Source organism: Musa acuminata, chromosome BXJ1-11 (genome assembly GCF_036884655.1).
Source record: "Musa acuminata AAA Group cultivar baxijiao chromosome BXJ1-11, Cavendish_Baxijiao_AAA, whole genome shotgun sequence".
NCBI lineage: Eukaryota > Viridiplantae > Streptophyta > Magnoliopsida > Zingiberales > Musaceae > Musa > Musa acuminata.
The window spans coordinates 3672782-3687491 of record NC_088337.1 but is presented as its reverse complement, the minus strand read 5'-3'; the positions used below and the strand labels follow the sequence as shown (position 1 = coordinate 3687491).

The 14710-nt window shown below is 36.1% G+C and overlaps 2 protein-coding genes across 4 annotated transcripts; both read left to right on the top strand.

Annotated features, from left to right (window-relative positions):
- The first annotated feature begins 1211 nt into the window (after positions 1 to 1211).
- On the top strand, positions 1212 to 2915 carry LOC135596907 (2-oxoglutarate-dependent dioxygenase 11-like). The gene is made up of 4 exons (XM_065089168.1): positions 1212 to 1539; positions 1612 to 1859; positions 1955 to 2279; positions 2475 to 2915. Exons 1-4 carry the CDS (start codon positions 1285 to 1287, stop codon positions 2712 to 2714), a joined length of 1068 nt encoding a protein of 355 aa, XP_064945240.1. The 5' UTR covers positions 1212 to 1284; the 3' UTR covers positions 2715 to 2915.
- Positions 2916 to 11740: 8825 nt separating this feature from the next.
- On the top strand, positions 11741 to 14209 carry LOC135596908 (S-norcoclaurine synthase 1-like). 3 transcript variants are annotated; one of them, XM_065089170.1, is made up of 3 exons: positions 11741 to 12124; positions 12197 to 12444; positions 12537 to 12702. In XM_065089170.1, the coding sequence occupies exons 1-3, from the start codon at positions 11870 to 11872 to the stop codon at positions 12574 to 12576; spliced, it is 543 nt and encodes a 180-aa protein (XP_064945242.1). In that variant the 5' UTR covers positions 11741 to 11869; the 3' UTR covers positions 12577 to 12702. The 3 variants fall into 3 exon arrangements, with proteins under 3 accessions (XP_064945242.1, XP_064945243.1, XP_064945241.1); XM_065089171.1 differs by lacking the exon at positions 12537 to 12702 and adding an exon at positions 14173 to 14209 and having other exon boundaries at positions 11742 to 12124; XM_065089169.1 differs by having other exon boundaries at positions 11742 to 12124; positions 12197 to 12702.
- The last annotated feature ends 501 nt before the right edge of the window (positions 14210 to 14710 follow it).

Genomic DNA, 14710 nt, shown 5'->3' with positions numbered 1-14710 from the left:
ATCAATCAATGTTATCAGACAAATAAGTGCTCTGTTCTTCCACGTTGACACATTTGTGTCGTGATAACTACAATCTGTTGCTCAAACTGTCATGTTTTGCTGCTCGTGTAGATCAATAACGACTGGACTATGACTCGAAGAAACTACAGAACTATGTGAAGGAGAAATCCTTCTTGATCTCAGAAAGAGGAGCTCTTGCTGACCGGATCAGTCCTGCTATCCTTAGCTCCATGGTTGCACTAAAAGGCACATCTAAATAATTGTGTGTCCTGATCTGACATCAGTCCTCCGTGTTGCCATCTCCTTCCCTTCCCCTTCTCATATTTTCAACGAGACACAGTCCATTTGCAGTATAAACAGATGAATGTTTAATTATTATTACTCCCAGCTGCTACCTTTTACTGTTTATACAGCTAATAGGGTTAGATCATCGTACACCATAGTGTGTCTAGGGAAGATGAACTTGATGGAATCTTGCACGATGATGATTCATGTGGTGTGTGATTGATGTACTATCCGTAAGAAAAGCTTGTTTGCATACTATTATTAGATCATCGTGCATCAAAGGTTTGATGCACGACTTAACAGTTCAGGGTCTTGGATCGCATTGGTGTCCAATCTCATTTAAGTTTATCCATTCGTACGAAGATTATATGATTTAAAATCTAGACACACAATTCGAACGAAGATCATCCATTCATATGGTGAGATAAAATATATTTCTATCATAACACGGAATGCTTATCAATAACTAGCTGCATTTTCTGTGGCAAGCGTCGCTGATAAGAAGTCAGACACTTGAATTGATAGAAATGGGAGGGTAATTTATTTAATGATAAGAATTTTATTTAACCTAATATCTCTCTTGTCGAATGAGATTTATGGGGTGACAGATGATATATATATATATATATATATATATATATATATTATAAAGATAAGTTACGAAAATAAAACTCGAATTCAGGATCTTACAATGAATGAATCATCAAATTTTTACTAAGTTAGCTAATACGTTCAAAAGAAAAATGTTTACTAAGTTAGCTGTTACAAAAAGGTCGCAGTGAACTACTAGAGTTTTCTTCAATGGTAGGACGATGACTGTTGAGAAGACTGAGTCAAGTACCAAAAGATAAGCTTCTTGGTAAGCTTATTGCTAGACAGTAATGGTGGCGAAGCTTCTCTCTCTATAAATGTTGTCGAAGCTGCTACCTGCCCAAACCAGCCGAGCTGAGAGGTGTTAGTCTTCGTAAGCGGTGTGTGCGCGCTTGCTTGCTTCGCGAGATGGCGACCCCGAGCTTTCAGCGTCTGGGAACGTCCATTGACGTACCGAACGTCCAAGCTCTTGCAGCTTCCATCGCAAACCCGGCTGACGTCCCTCCTCGATACGTCAGGCCGGAAGCCAAGGCTGATCCCGTCGTTAGCGACGGCGACAGCGAGCTTCCGGTCATCGATTTCTCCAGGCTCCTCCATCGCCGTTTCTCTCGGGAAGAGTCTGCTAAGCTCCACCATGCCTGTGCAGACTGGGGCTTCTTCCAGGTCAGTCGATCTACGGATCGAAATCGTGTGATCGATAGCTGCAACATAACAATCGTTGATGCTAATTAACAGTTGATAAATCACGGAGTTCCCGATCAAGCGATGGAGAAGATGAAGGCTGATATAGTAGAATTCTTTGAGCTTCCCTTGGAACAGAAGAAGGCATTTGCGCAGTTGCCGAACAGCTTGGAAGGTTACGGCCAAGCCTTCGTCGTGTCTGACGACCAAGAGCTGGACTGGGCGGACATGCTGTACCTCATAACTCGACCACTCCAGTCGAGGAACATCGATCTCTGGCCAGCTCAACCTCTCACTTTCAGGTTTATCTCGACTTCTTGTGCTGTCATCTACTCAGCGGTTCAGCTACGTACTTATTACGTACATGACGTCCTTTGCTGCCGCTTCATGCCGTCAGAGACTCTCTCTCTTGCTACTCCATGGAGCTGAAGGGCGTGGCAGGAACTTTGCTGGAGGTGATGGCGAAGAATCTGGGGGTCGCACCGGAGGAGTTCTCTACTATATTTCAGGACCAACCGCAGGGAGTGAGGATCAACTATTATCCCCCATGTCCAAGAGCTGACGAGGTGTTGGGCCTCTCGCCACACACGGACGGCAGCGGCTTGACGTTGCTCCTACAGGTGAACGACGTTGAAGGACTCGAAATCAGGAAGGGGGGGGATTGGTTCCCGGTGAAGCCACTCCCCGGCGCTCTCATCGCTAACATCGGTGATATCATCGAGGTCATTAACTCGACTCAAATTAATCAGAATCAACATATATCAATCATGTCCGATACTAATTCAATTCAAAAATAAATTATGTTTATAGATTACGAGATTCTCTCAATATTTATTAATGTAAAATTATTATTTTATTTTATTTTTCAATCTCTTCTATAAATATTATCTAACAAAAACAAAAGACTTTTGGAATAGATATTGAGCAACGGCGTGTACAAAAGCGTCGAGCATCGGGCTATAATAAATGCCAAGAAAGAGCGTCACTCGATCGCTACCTTCCATGGGCCAAGAGAAGATTCGATGGTTGGTCCTCTTGCAGAGATCGTGAAGGGGTGCAAGCCGAAGTATGTGTTGATGAGTTACAAAGAGTTCATGAAAACTTACTTCTCCGCAAAACTGGAAGGGAGGAGCCTCATGGAAAGCCTCAAGCTATAGAAGTCTCTAATGTTAGAAAGTTCATAGTGTGTTGCTTGAACTTGATAATAAGTATGTTTTGGGATAATGTTATATAAGCATCGAATCTTTGTATGTTTAAAGTGTATTGACTTAGTGTTTGTTGAGTTATTCGGATTTGTTAATGTATAGTTGCATAAGTAATAAATCTGAATGTAAACTATTTGATGTAATGATTTTTTTATTTTTTAATAAGTAGATTCATAAATTATTTACTTTTTTTCCCCAAAAACAAAAAGCTAATAATGAAGTATAAGCATAAGTTGGCTTGCGGCACTTAAACTGAGTGCAATTTGAGCCCAGTAATGGAGAAGATGATCATCTTCACACTAACGTGAGCATATCAAAATAAAAAGGTTGTTCATCTATCAACCATTGATTTATTATTGGATCAGAAAGTTACATCGTTGTGATTCCCACATTGATGAGCCCAATAATTTATATGGTTAAGGTCTTATGAGCTTCAGTCAACAGTCGAAGTCGATACCCTCCTAAAATAATTTATATGGTTAAGATCTCCTACTATCATCGTAGCCTTGGTTTCGTGCAAGCTTGTTCTCTTGAGTTCTTCTCTCAAAGGCTTCCCTTGTGTGAGATGGTAGTATCTCGTAATCATAAATCATGACATGTTAATCTCACCAACAGACATGAAATAAAATATGATGTAAATGTTTGATGGTAAAAGATGTGTCACTTTCAAAATTCTGCATTACAACTTCAAAGAAAAAAAGACTCATCTTAGTAGAATATATTTAAAGCATAGATTTGTACCATTGCACCATCACTTCCATCTATCTATTTTTAAGGCCATTGATATAATGGGATTTATTATTTATTTTATATTCGTTATTTTTATTCTTTAATTATTTTTTTAATAAAAATAAAATACTAAAACTTCTCTTATACATGTAATCGTCATAATTATCCATGATAAAATAGAAAAGGAAGTAGGGAAATGATGGATCTAGTTGATACAATATATAAAAATAGTATTTTATGATCATTTTCTTTTGTAGTTGCTAAGGAACACTTGCATAAGTGTCACCTTCAACTATAAAAGGGACTGAGACTGTTTATATGACTTCAATCGTAATCTTCAATTACAAATGATAAGAAATAAATAAACTAATTTTCAAACTAATTTTAACTGTTGAATTAAAATCAAACGATAAGAACTGTAACTTTGATAACAATATTGTAACGTAGAATATAAATAAATAAATAGATATCGGGCATAGTTGCTATCGAAACTTTGGTATCTTCAGAAGCAAGCCTTATAAATTAGAAATATTGTTTCATATCAAACAGAAAATTCTCAAGCTCTTTAACATCCCTAGCACCCCCATAGCAATACAGCTCAAGTGCTCTCAAATTTTGTGGTAACACAATGCGGGTATTGCTCCCTCCAACATTAAGAGCACTTGTGTGCAATGTCATTCTGAACTTGAGTTATGCAACTTCGTACAAATATTCACAAAGTCTTTGGTATCTTCCATCAATCGATCGATCATGGACTCAACCTTTTTGATTCGAGATTCAGCTTCTTTTTGTAAGTTCTCTACCACAAGAAGCTTTTGTTGGGCTTACTAGAGTTCCTCCAGACTTGTTTCAAGAACGTCAAGGTGGGTTTCCACCACTATGAGTCTCTCTTTATGGCTTCTTTTCTTGATTGGTACTCCGAATTGTGCCTCCTCTTATCATGGAGAATAGTCAACTTCTCGGTTAGGGCAATGGTTTGGCTTACCCCATCTTGCTCGATTTACTACGATGCTTTGCCATGATGAGATTATGAAACTTCTTTACTATTTATTTAAATTGCTTGCTAACTCTGATATCACATTGTCATGAACATAGTTGAAATTACCTAAATCATGAGGTACCCTTGCGGTAAAGTCAGAGACTTAGTTAGAGTTACTTAAGTCGTGAAGCACCCTTGTGCTAATTTTTTGACTTAGTTGGTATTACCTAAGTTATGAAGTACTCTTGGGATATACACCTGCAAAGGGTCAACCTATGTGTAAACTCACTAAGGTCCCTTAGGACTTATAAAAAGAGCAAGTTGATTAGTTCATAAATAAGCAACGGATAAATCCTAATATCTCGTAAAGAGGGCAGCTTTATAGGTAATTTAACAAACACTTTATATGCAAGAGGGAAATGTGTTGGAAAACCTCATGCGAGCATTACATGTGTAGCAAAAAAAATAAATCAATAATCGTTTCCTGAATAAGGAGCATCAGATCGTCAAGTGATGATCAAGAGTGTAAAACTTGAAATCACAAAACCGCACTAAGAAGATGAAATGTTCTCACTTAGGGGAGCTCATACATCGCCTAAGAATTCAAATCTAGTCCATCATATGAGAAAGCACTCACAAACTCCTCTCTAGCGATGATCCACATAGTGGATGGTAGTGGCAACGTACCTCATTGCTATGGGTCCTCTCCTCATGACAGTACACCAACCTGCAACAACGCCAAGCAAGAAGGGGTCAACCCTCTTGCTATCCTCTCATGCCAAGGAGGGAGCTCATAGCAAGGGAGAGAAGGGAGGAAATGAGAAGGAAGTCAATAGCTTTAGGGGTCTAGCCTATGACCATTTTAGTCCCACTCCTATTAATAAAGAGCCCTCTTCATGAAAACCCTAATGGATCCTTTTTAATTGATATTGGATACTCATCTAATAACCACTAGTTTAATGGGTATTGGATCCCCATCCAATAACCACTATAAGCTCCAGGATCTATTGGGTCTCACCCAACGGATCCATTAAAATATGAGTTTATTCGATATCTCATATTCAATAATTTAGTTGTTGCGTTGTCCACCATTTGTGTGTGACCCTCTAGTCCAATATTGAGCTGGCGTGAGTTGTACCCATTAGAATCTCTTATGACTCAGAACTCCTTCTAACTTAATAAATTATTATCTCCATAATAATTCATTCAATTCATCAATTATAAATATATTTGAGAAAGAGAGGAGAGGCCCTCACAAATATCAGTTTGATGATGTTCACTAGCATAATGAAGTCCTGCTCGGCTAATGTCGTCTGTCTGCTACGTGGGGGATGTCATTCTGGTGCCATTATTAGGAACTTCTAGAAAAAAAACACTTTTAACTGATTACTTTGTGGAGTGGACTTCTCTCTATGCTTTAACACAGTTTTGTAAATAAGCCTGCCTCTGTGAGCTTGCTTTAGCTCAACTGAATTGTGAGGTATACTTATGGTTATACCTCTTAAATCAATCAATGTTATCAGACAGATATGTGCTCTGTTAGTCCATATCCACCACCGACACATTTGTGTCGTGATAACTATAATCTGTTGCTGAAACTATCATGTTTTACAGCTTGTGTAGATAAATAACGACTGGACTATGACTCGAAGAAACTGCAGAGCTATGTGAAGGAGAAATCCTTCTTGATCTCAGAAAGAGGAGCTCTTGCTGACCGGATCAGTCCTTCTTGATCTCTAAAAGAGACATCTAAATAACTGTGTCCTGATCTGACATCAGTCATCCTTTTTGCCTTCTCCTTCCCTTCCCCTTCTCATCTTTTCAAATGAGACAGTCGATTTGCAGTATAAACAGATGAACGTTTACTTCGTTGATCTTAATAAGTAGAAGGGATAGAGATATCAAATAGAGGAAAAGTAGGACAAGCTTTAATCTTTTATATTTCTCTTAACAAAAACTCTTTATAAATTCAGAAACTCTATCTGTTTCATGACCCAACATCTGGGATTTATATAGTCCCAAAGATATATTATATTAATTATATTTAAGATGAATCATTCTCTTTCAAGAAATTCTTTCAAGAATTAATAACCAATTTGACTTATCATTCCACATACTTTTAATTTATTTTTTTTCTTGATGTAATGAATCTCCCTCTTGATGTAATAAGCCTCTTTATAACAATTGAACAAGTTTAATTCCAACATTCTCCCCTCTTAAACTTGTTCTATCTAATATGCCAAGTTTCTTTCGAAGTTGTTGAAATATTTTAAATTTGAGAGGTTTTATAAGTATATCGGTCATTTGTTCACTTGTCTTGATATGATGTAGCTTCATTTCTTTATTTTTGATCTAATCTCTTATGAAATAAAATCTTGTGTCAGTATGCTTCGATCTTTTATAGTAGACTAGATTCTTGGCTAAGACAATAGCTAATTTATTATCAACCTAAATCTTTGTTGACTTCTCCTGTGACAAACACTAGAAGAAGCTGCTATATATTCTGCTTCACAACTTGATAGAGTAACGATTCGTTGCTTTTTTGAAGACCAAGTGAATGTAGCTTCACCAAAATAAAATACAAATCTAGTTGTACTCTTCCGATCATCGTAGCTTCCGGCCCAATCACTGTCACTATATTCGATAAGCTCCAACTATTTAGATGATGAATAGAACATTCCATACTCTATTATTCTTTTAATATATTACAAAATTCTTTTAGCGATATTTAAATGAGATGTCTTAGGAACTTTCATATATCTACTTATTAAACCAACTCCAAATAATATATCAAGTTAAGTGCATGTCAAATACCTTAAACATCCAACTAGACTTTTATAATAAGTTGGATTAATGTATTTACCTTCACCTTTCTTGATCAACTTGGTGCCATATTCAACAGGTGTATCTGTAGGATGACAATCTTCCATAGAAAATTTCTTTAAAACCTCCTTTTGCATAATTTTCTTATGAGATAAAAATTCTTATATTATCTTGTATAACTTCGATACCGAGGAAATAAGTCATTAAGCCCAAGTCGGTCATCTCAAACTCTTTTTTCATAGAGTGCTTAAAATCTTTAATCATTGAGCTACTATTGCGTGTAAATATTAAATCATCTACGTACAATCATACAAACAAGATATCTCCATTAGAGTTAGATTTCATATAGAGAGCATGTTAAATATTTAGAAAATTTATTTTGAATAAAATAAGCATCTATTCGAGAATTCCATGCTCGTGAGGCTTGTTTAAGCCCATAAAGAGCTCTCTTTAACTTGTATACTTTGTTTTCTTGTTCATGAATAATAAAACCAGGTGGTTGTTGAATACATATCTCTTCTTCAAGAACTCCATTAAGAAATATTGATTTGACATCCATTTGTAAAATTTTTTATTTCATTTGAGCTGCTAGAAAGATAAGTAATCTTACTATCTCTAGTCAAGCAACTGGTGCAAATACTTCTTCATAGTCAATCTCATATTGTTGTTTGTATCCCTTTGCAACCAAACGAGCTTTGTATTTCTCCACCTCTCCTTTTGCATTTCTTTTTGTTTTGAAGATCCACTTAACACCGATAGTTTGGTGGTCTTCTAGAAGTATAGTAAGCTCCCATGTATTATTTTTGTTAATGGCATGTATCTCTTCATTCATATCTTATTATTTTTCATCTCTATAAGCTTTTTCGAAGATTAATGGATCATATCCTGCAAAAAGATAAAATAAAGAAAGTTCATCATTATTTGTATCAATCTTTCGAGCCGCATCATATAGCTCTTGAATTAGTCTTGTCCTTCTTATAATTGGACTTCTTGAATCATGTGACCTAGCTGATCTAGGTGATGATTCCAACAAAGCCGCTTCGGTGCTTGCTTGTATTATATCATCTTCTTATGCTCATCACTTTTCCGATTCCAAATCTATTGTTCATCAAACTCAACATCTCTTGACATCACAACTTTATTTGTGAACGGATTGTAGAGTTTGTAACCACTAGAATTCTCTATATAACCTAACAAAATGCATTTCTGACTTTTATCTTACAATTTTGTTCTCTTCTCTTCTGGTATCTTAGCAAATGTAACACTTCCAAAAATCCTTAAATGTTCAACTCTTGGTTTTTGTAAGCTTCATGCTTCTTTTGGTGTAACATTACCAATTCGCTTTGTCGGAAACCTATTAAGCAAATAAAAGCAACAACATCTCCCTAAAATTCTTTAGGAATTTTTTTTTCCTTTAACATGCATCGGACCAGATTAAGGATAGTCCTATTTTTTCTTTCTGAGACACCATTTTGTTGAGGTGTGTATGGCATAGTGAATTGATATAAAATTTTATTATTTCTATAAAAATTTTCAAATTCATTTGATATATATTCATCACCCCTATCTGTTCTTAAATATTTAATCTTACAACAACTTTGTCTTTCAACCAAATCCTTAAACTCTTTGAATTTATCTAAAACTTCTTTCTTTTTTTTTAACATGTAAACCTAAGTTTTTCCACTATGACCATCAGTGAAGGTAAGAAAACACCTACTTCCTCCGAGTGATACTGGATTGATAGGGCCACAAACATCTGAGTGCACTAGATCAAGTCGATGTCATACTCTTTTTGTTATTCTGACTTTGAAATGCTTTCTTTCTTGTTTACCCAAGACACATACTTTACATAATTTTGATGGGCAATCAATTTTTGGCATTCCTGTCATTATATTATACTTCTCTAGAAGTTTCAAAGCCTCAAAATTTAAGTGAGCATATCTAAGATGCCAAAGTATAGAAATATCCTCAATATCAGCTTTAAAATAATTTGATTGATCAAAAATACTCAAATGAGAAAACATTTTATTCCTTGCCATTTTCACATGTGATATCAATATTTTATTCTTATCATGAATTCAAAGAGCCATATCTTTCATCTCAATATCATAACCTTTTTCAAGTAATTATCTCAAGGTTAGAATATTATTTTTCATATTAGGAACATAATATACATCTGAAATGTATAATTCTTTGTCATTATTAAGTTCAAGGAGAATTTGACATTTGCCTCTTATTGGTCTTTGAGACAAATCACCAAATGTAATGTTCCCAGAATAACTTATATCCATTTCTGAAATAACTCTTTGATGCCACATATGTGATTTAAGGCTCTTGTATCTAGATATCATGTCATAGATTTATCCTCTTTCAAATTATCATAACTCATTAGTAAAACTTGATTTTCATTCTTTTATTCCTCAACAAAATTTGTCTTATCACCTTGATTGTTAGGATTATAATAACATTCATAAGAGTAACGTTCATACTTTTTGCAAATATAGCATTGTATTTAAGACATTTTATAATTTCCGCTACGTCCACAGCCTCGGCCATGTCCTTGGACTAACCTCGGCCTCTTTGGCTAAAATTTTCTCCGCCACCTTCATTGTTTCGAGATTCTTGATTGGTATGATTTCTGCCTCCTCTTCCTCTTTGTCCTCGTCCTCTTTCTCTTTGATAATTTGATTCTCCTTGATTGGCTCTATAGTTTTGTCTTCTCTTCTTTTTGGAATCCTTTGTTCATGAACTTGAAGGGAACCCATAAGTTCTTCTAAAGATATTTTTTCCAATTCTTTAGATTCTTCGATCGCAATAGCAATAAAATCAAATTTTGGATGTAGAGATCTCAGTATTTTTTCTATTACCCTTTTGATCATTTATTTGTTTACCATTTTGTCTCATTTGATGAACAATAGAAATAATTTTTTAGAAGCAATCAGAAATAATTTCAGAAGTACCTTTTTGTAATTTTTCAAACTCAGCTCGTAAAATTTGTAAACGGAGTTTCTTTACCTTATCAACACCACTGAATGCTTTTTGAAGTATTTCACGAGCCTCCTTTGAAGTATTTGCTAGAGCGATGATCTCGAACATTATATCATCAAGCCCTTGGTAAATCGTGAACAAAGTATTTTTCTCTTTCTTCCTTCCTTCTTTGAGTTGTTTTCTTCCTTCTGCATTTATTGCTCCTTCTTCTGCTAGACTTGGTTCAGAAAATCCATCTTTTACAAACTCCGATACATCTTGGGAGCCTGGAAGAACCTTCATTTGGATGCATCATATATCATTTTTTTTTTTTGTCAATCTGGGGATCTAGAATTGGATGGTACTTGAGAAAGAGGTCATAGCATAACATATATTCTGATACCAAATGTTGATCTTGATAGGAAGAAAGGATAGAGATCTCAAACAAAGGAAGAGTAGGACAAGCTTTCTATATTTCTCTAAAAAAAAACTAAATTTAAAAACTCTGTCGGTTTCATGCCCCAACATACGGGGTTTATATAGTCCCCAAAGATACATTACATTAATTGTATTCAAGATTAATCATTTTCTTTCAAGAAATCCTTTCAGGAATTAATCAATAACTAATTTGATTTATCATTCCAACTTTTAATCTATTTTTTCTTCTTAATATAATAAATCTCCAATACAATGAACCTCTTTATAACATTTTACCAAGTTTAATTCCAACGTACTTATCATTGCGAGCTGCGAATTATGGGTGAGACAGCCCATGTGCGGTGTATGATTATTTTTTGTTCTTCTTATATGTCCTTCTTCCGGTTGCAAGCGAACAGCTGAATGTTTAATTATTATTACTCCCAGCTGCCACATTTTACTGTTAAAACAGCTAATAGGATTAGATCATCGTACCCCATAGTGTGTCTAGGGAAGATGAACTTGTTAGAATCTTGCACGATGATGATTCATCTGATGTGCGATTGCTGTCCTATCCGCAAGAAAAGCATGCTTGCGGACTATTCTTAGATCATCGTGCATCAAATGTTTGATGCACGACTTAACAGCTCAGGGTCTTGGATCGTATTGGTGTCCAATCTCATTTACGTTAGACTGTAGCATGCTTCATAAAATATATTTCTTTCGTAACATCGAAAAGTAGATTGTCGTAAGCAGATAAGAAGTCAGACACTTGAATTGACAGAAACAAGAGAGTAATTTATTTAGTGATAAGAAATTTATTTAACCTAATATCTCTCTTGTCCAATGAGGTTTCAGGGGTGACAGATGATATTCTTTTATTTTTTTATAAAGATAAGTTACGCAAATAAAACTCGAATTCAGGATCTTACAACGAATCATCAATTTTTTACTAAGTTAGCTGTTACAAAAAGGTCGCAGTGAACTACTCGAGTTTTCTTCAGTTGAGAAGACTGAGTCAACTACAAAGAGATAAGCTTCTTGGTAGACAATAATGGTGGGCAGATTAGTGGCTGAGAAGCAAGACAACTAAGCGAAGCTTTCTCTCTCTGTAAATGTTGCCCGAACCAGCCGGGCTGAGAGGTGTTAGTCTTCGTAAGCGGTGTGTGTGTGCGCGTGCTTGCTTCGCGAGATGGCCAAACCGAGCTTTCAGCGTCTGGGAACGTCCATTGACGTACCGAACGTCCAAGCTCTTGCAGCTTCCATCGCAAACCCGGCTGACGTCCCTCCTCGATACGTCAGGCCGGAAGCCAAGGCTGATCCCGTCGTTAGCGACGGCGACAGCGAACTTCCGGTCATCGATTTCTCCAGGCTCCTCCATCGCCGTTTCTCTCGGGAAGAGTCTGCTAAGCTCCACCATGCCTGTGCAGACTGGGGCTTCTTCCAGGTCAGTCGATCTATGGATCGAAATCGTGTGATCGATAGCTGCAACATAACAATCGTTGATGCTAATTAACAGTTGATAAATCACGGAGTTCCCGATCAAGCGATGGAGAAGATGAAGGCTGATATAGTAGAATTCTTTAAGCTTCCCTTGGAAGAGAAGAAGGCATTTGCGCAGTTGCCGAACAGCTTGGAAGGTTACGGCCAAGCCTTCGTCGTGTCTGACGACCAAAAGCTGGACTGGGCGGACATTCTGACCCTCGTAACTCGACCACTGCAGTCGAGGAACATCGATCTCTGGCCCGCTCAACCTCTCACTTTCAGGTTTATCTCGACTACGTGTGCTGTCATCTACTCTGCGGTTTAGCTACGTACGTACGTATATGACGTCCTTTGCTGCTTCTTCATGCTGTCAGAGACTCTCTCTCTTGCTACGCCATGGAGCAAGCCTCATAGAAAGCCTCAAGCTATAAAGTCTCTAATGTTAGAAAGTTCATAATGTGTTGATTGAACTTGATAATATGTTTAGGGATAATATTATATAAGTATCGAATCTTCGTAAATTTAAAGTATATTGACTTAGTGTTTGTTGAGTTATTCAGATTTATTAATGTATCGTTGCATAAGTAATAAATCTGAATGTACATTATTAGATGTAAATATTTTTTATTTTTTAAATAAATAAATTTATAAATTATTTACTTTTTTTCCCAAAGAAAAAAAAAAAGAACCTAATAATGAAGTATAAGCATAAGAGTGCAAATAATAATAATAATTAGATTATCATCTTCACACTAACGTGAACATACCAAAATAAAAACGTCGTACATCTATCAACCATTGATTTATTATTGGGTCCGGAAGTTGCATCATTGTGATTCCCACATTGATGAGCCCAGTAACTTATATAGTTAAGATGTTACGAGCTTCGTCAATAATCGAAGTCAATACCCTCCTAAAACAATATAAACTTGGTGAGATAAGATCACATAGGTTGCTCAGTCAAAAGTCATCTATTGATGAGGACTTGGTTCATGATGGTCAGATGGGTGGATTGGGATCTTTATAGTTACAAGGTTCCTCCCCGGGGGCTAGGTCATCTGGGTGTCTTCCGGCAATCGATGATCTTGTATGATAAGCCAACTTTAGGGGTTGTCCGGCGTGGCCCCTTCGATACTTAAGTTAGCAAAGGGAAGAAAATAACAATGTAAGTTGTATGACTAAATTAGTGTGTAAAGAGTCGCCCCCCAACGTGAGTTGATGGGTTTCTTTTTATATCTGATCCTTGGGCCTTCTTTTTGGTTGGACTAGGATTATATCATGTTAACCGTTTGATCATTCTGATCTTTGATTTTGATAAGATAGGATGATTATTGTCAGTCATTGATGTAGGACACACTACGGTGACATGGACCCCTACTTAGGTGTCAGTCTCTATTTACTTTTTATTCTATCGATGATGACTTGCCATGAGATAAAATCATCCCTACACCTCTATGGCAGATGATGTTCTATTTATTTTTCACTATGGCTATGGCTATTCACATGATCTTAACCTATCTTAATATAAGTTTAAGCTTAAATATCTGATTTGCAAGACGTGAGGAATTCAAACTCAAGAGAATCATCCTAAGAAGCATTTATTGAGACGTCAGCTGTCGCTCTACCTGTAGGATCAATGTTCACCGCTGATGGCGATGCCAAATTAGTGAGGCATTAGTATGATATGTTCAAAGAAGCACAAATATCAGTTTGATAATGTTCACTAGCACAATGAAGTCCTGCTTGGCCAATTTTGTCTGTCTGCTATGTGGTGGATGTCATTCTGGTGCCATTATTACGAACTTCTGGAAAAAACAATTTTAACTGTGAAGTGGACTTCTCTTGATGCTTTAACCGTCGCCCATTTCGTGGTCTACTATTTATGGTTGTACCTCTTAAATCAATCAATGTTATCAGACAAATAAGTGCTCTGTTCTTCCACGTTGACACATTTGTGTCGTGATAACTACAATCTGTTGCTCAAACTGTCATGTTTTGCTGCTTGTGTAGATCAATAACGACTGGACTATGACTCGAAGAAACTGCAGAGCTATGTAAAGGAGAAGTCCTTCTTCATCTCAGAATGAGTAGCTCTTGCTGTCCCGATCAGTCCTCCTATCCTTAGCTCCATGGTCACACCAAAAGACATATCTAAGTAATTATTGTTAAAATATATTATTTTATTTTATTAGATAAAATATATTATGAATATGATTCGATTCTAATTATAATTATTGATTAATAAAAAAATTATATTATAATATGATTCCTTAGGGGAGACACTTGATGGGAGGAAGGAACTATGTACATTTTCTGTATCAAACATCGCAGATAAGATGTCACACACTTGGATCAATAGAAATGAGAGAGTCATTTATTTAGTGATAAGAATTTTTTATAAAAATAAGTTACGAAAATAAGACTCCAATTCTTACTTTTATTTTTATAATGAATCATCAAATTTTTACTAAGTTAGCTGATACTTAAAAAATATATATATATATTAATTAAGTTAGCTGTTACAAAATGGTCGCAGTGAACTACTAGA

What these genes read in the sequence shown, in the direction of transcription:
- LOC135596907 (XM_065089168.1), top strand. Translation starts at nt 1,285, where the DNA reads ATGGCGACCCCGAGCTTTCAGCGTCTGGGAACGTCCATTGACGTACCG. An exon ending in CAGACTGGGGCTTCTTCCAG is followed by an intron (nt 1,540 to 1,611) that starts GTCAGTCGATCT and finishes GCTAATTAACAG; the next exon opens with TTGATAAATCACGGAGTTCC. An exon ending in ACATCGGTGATATCATCGAG is followed by an intron (nt 2,280 to 2,474) that starts GTCATTAACTCG and finishes CTTTTGGAATAG; the next exon opens with ATATTGAGCAACGGCGTGTA.
- LOC135596908 (XM_065089169.1), top strand. Translation starts at nt 11,870, where the DNA reads ATGGCCAAACCGAGCTTTCAGCGTCTGGGAACGTCCATTGACGTACCG. An exon ending in CAGACTGGGGCTTCTTCCAG is followed by an intron (nt 12,125 to 12,196) that starts GTCAGTCGATCT and finishes GCTAATTAACAG; the next exon opens with TTGATAAATCACGGAGTTCC.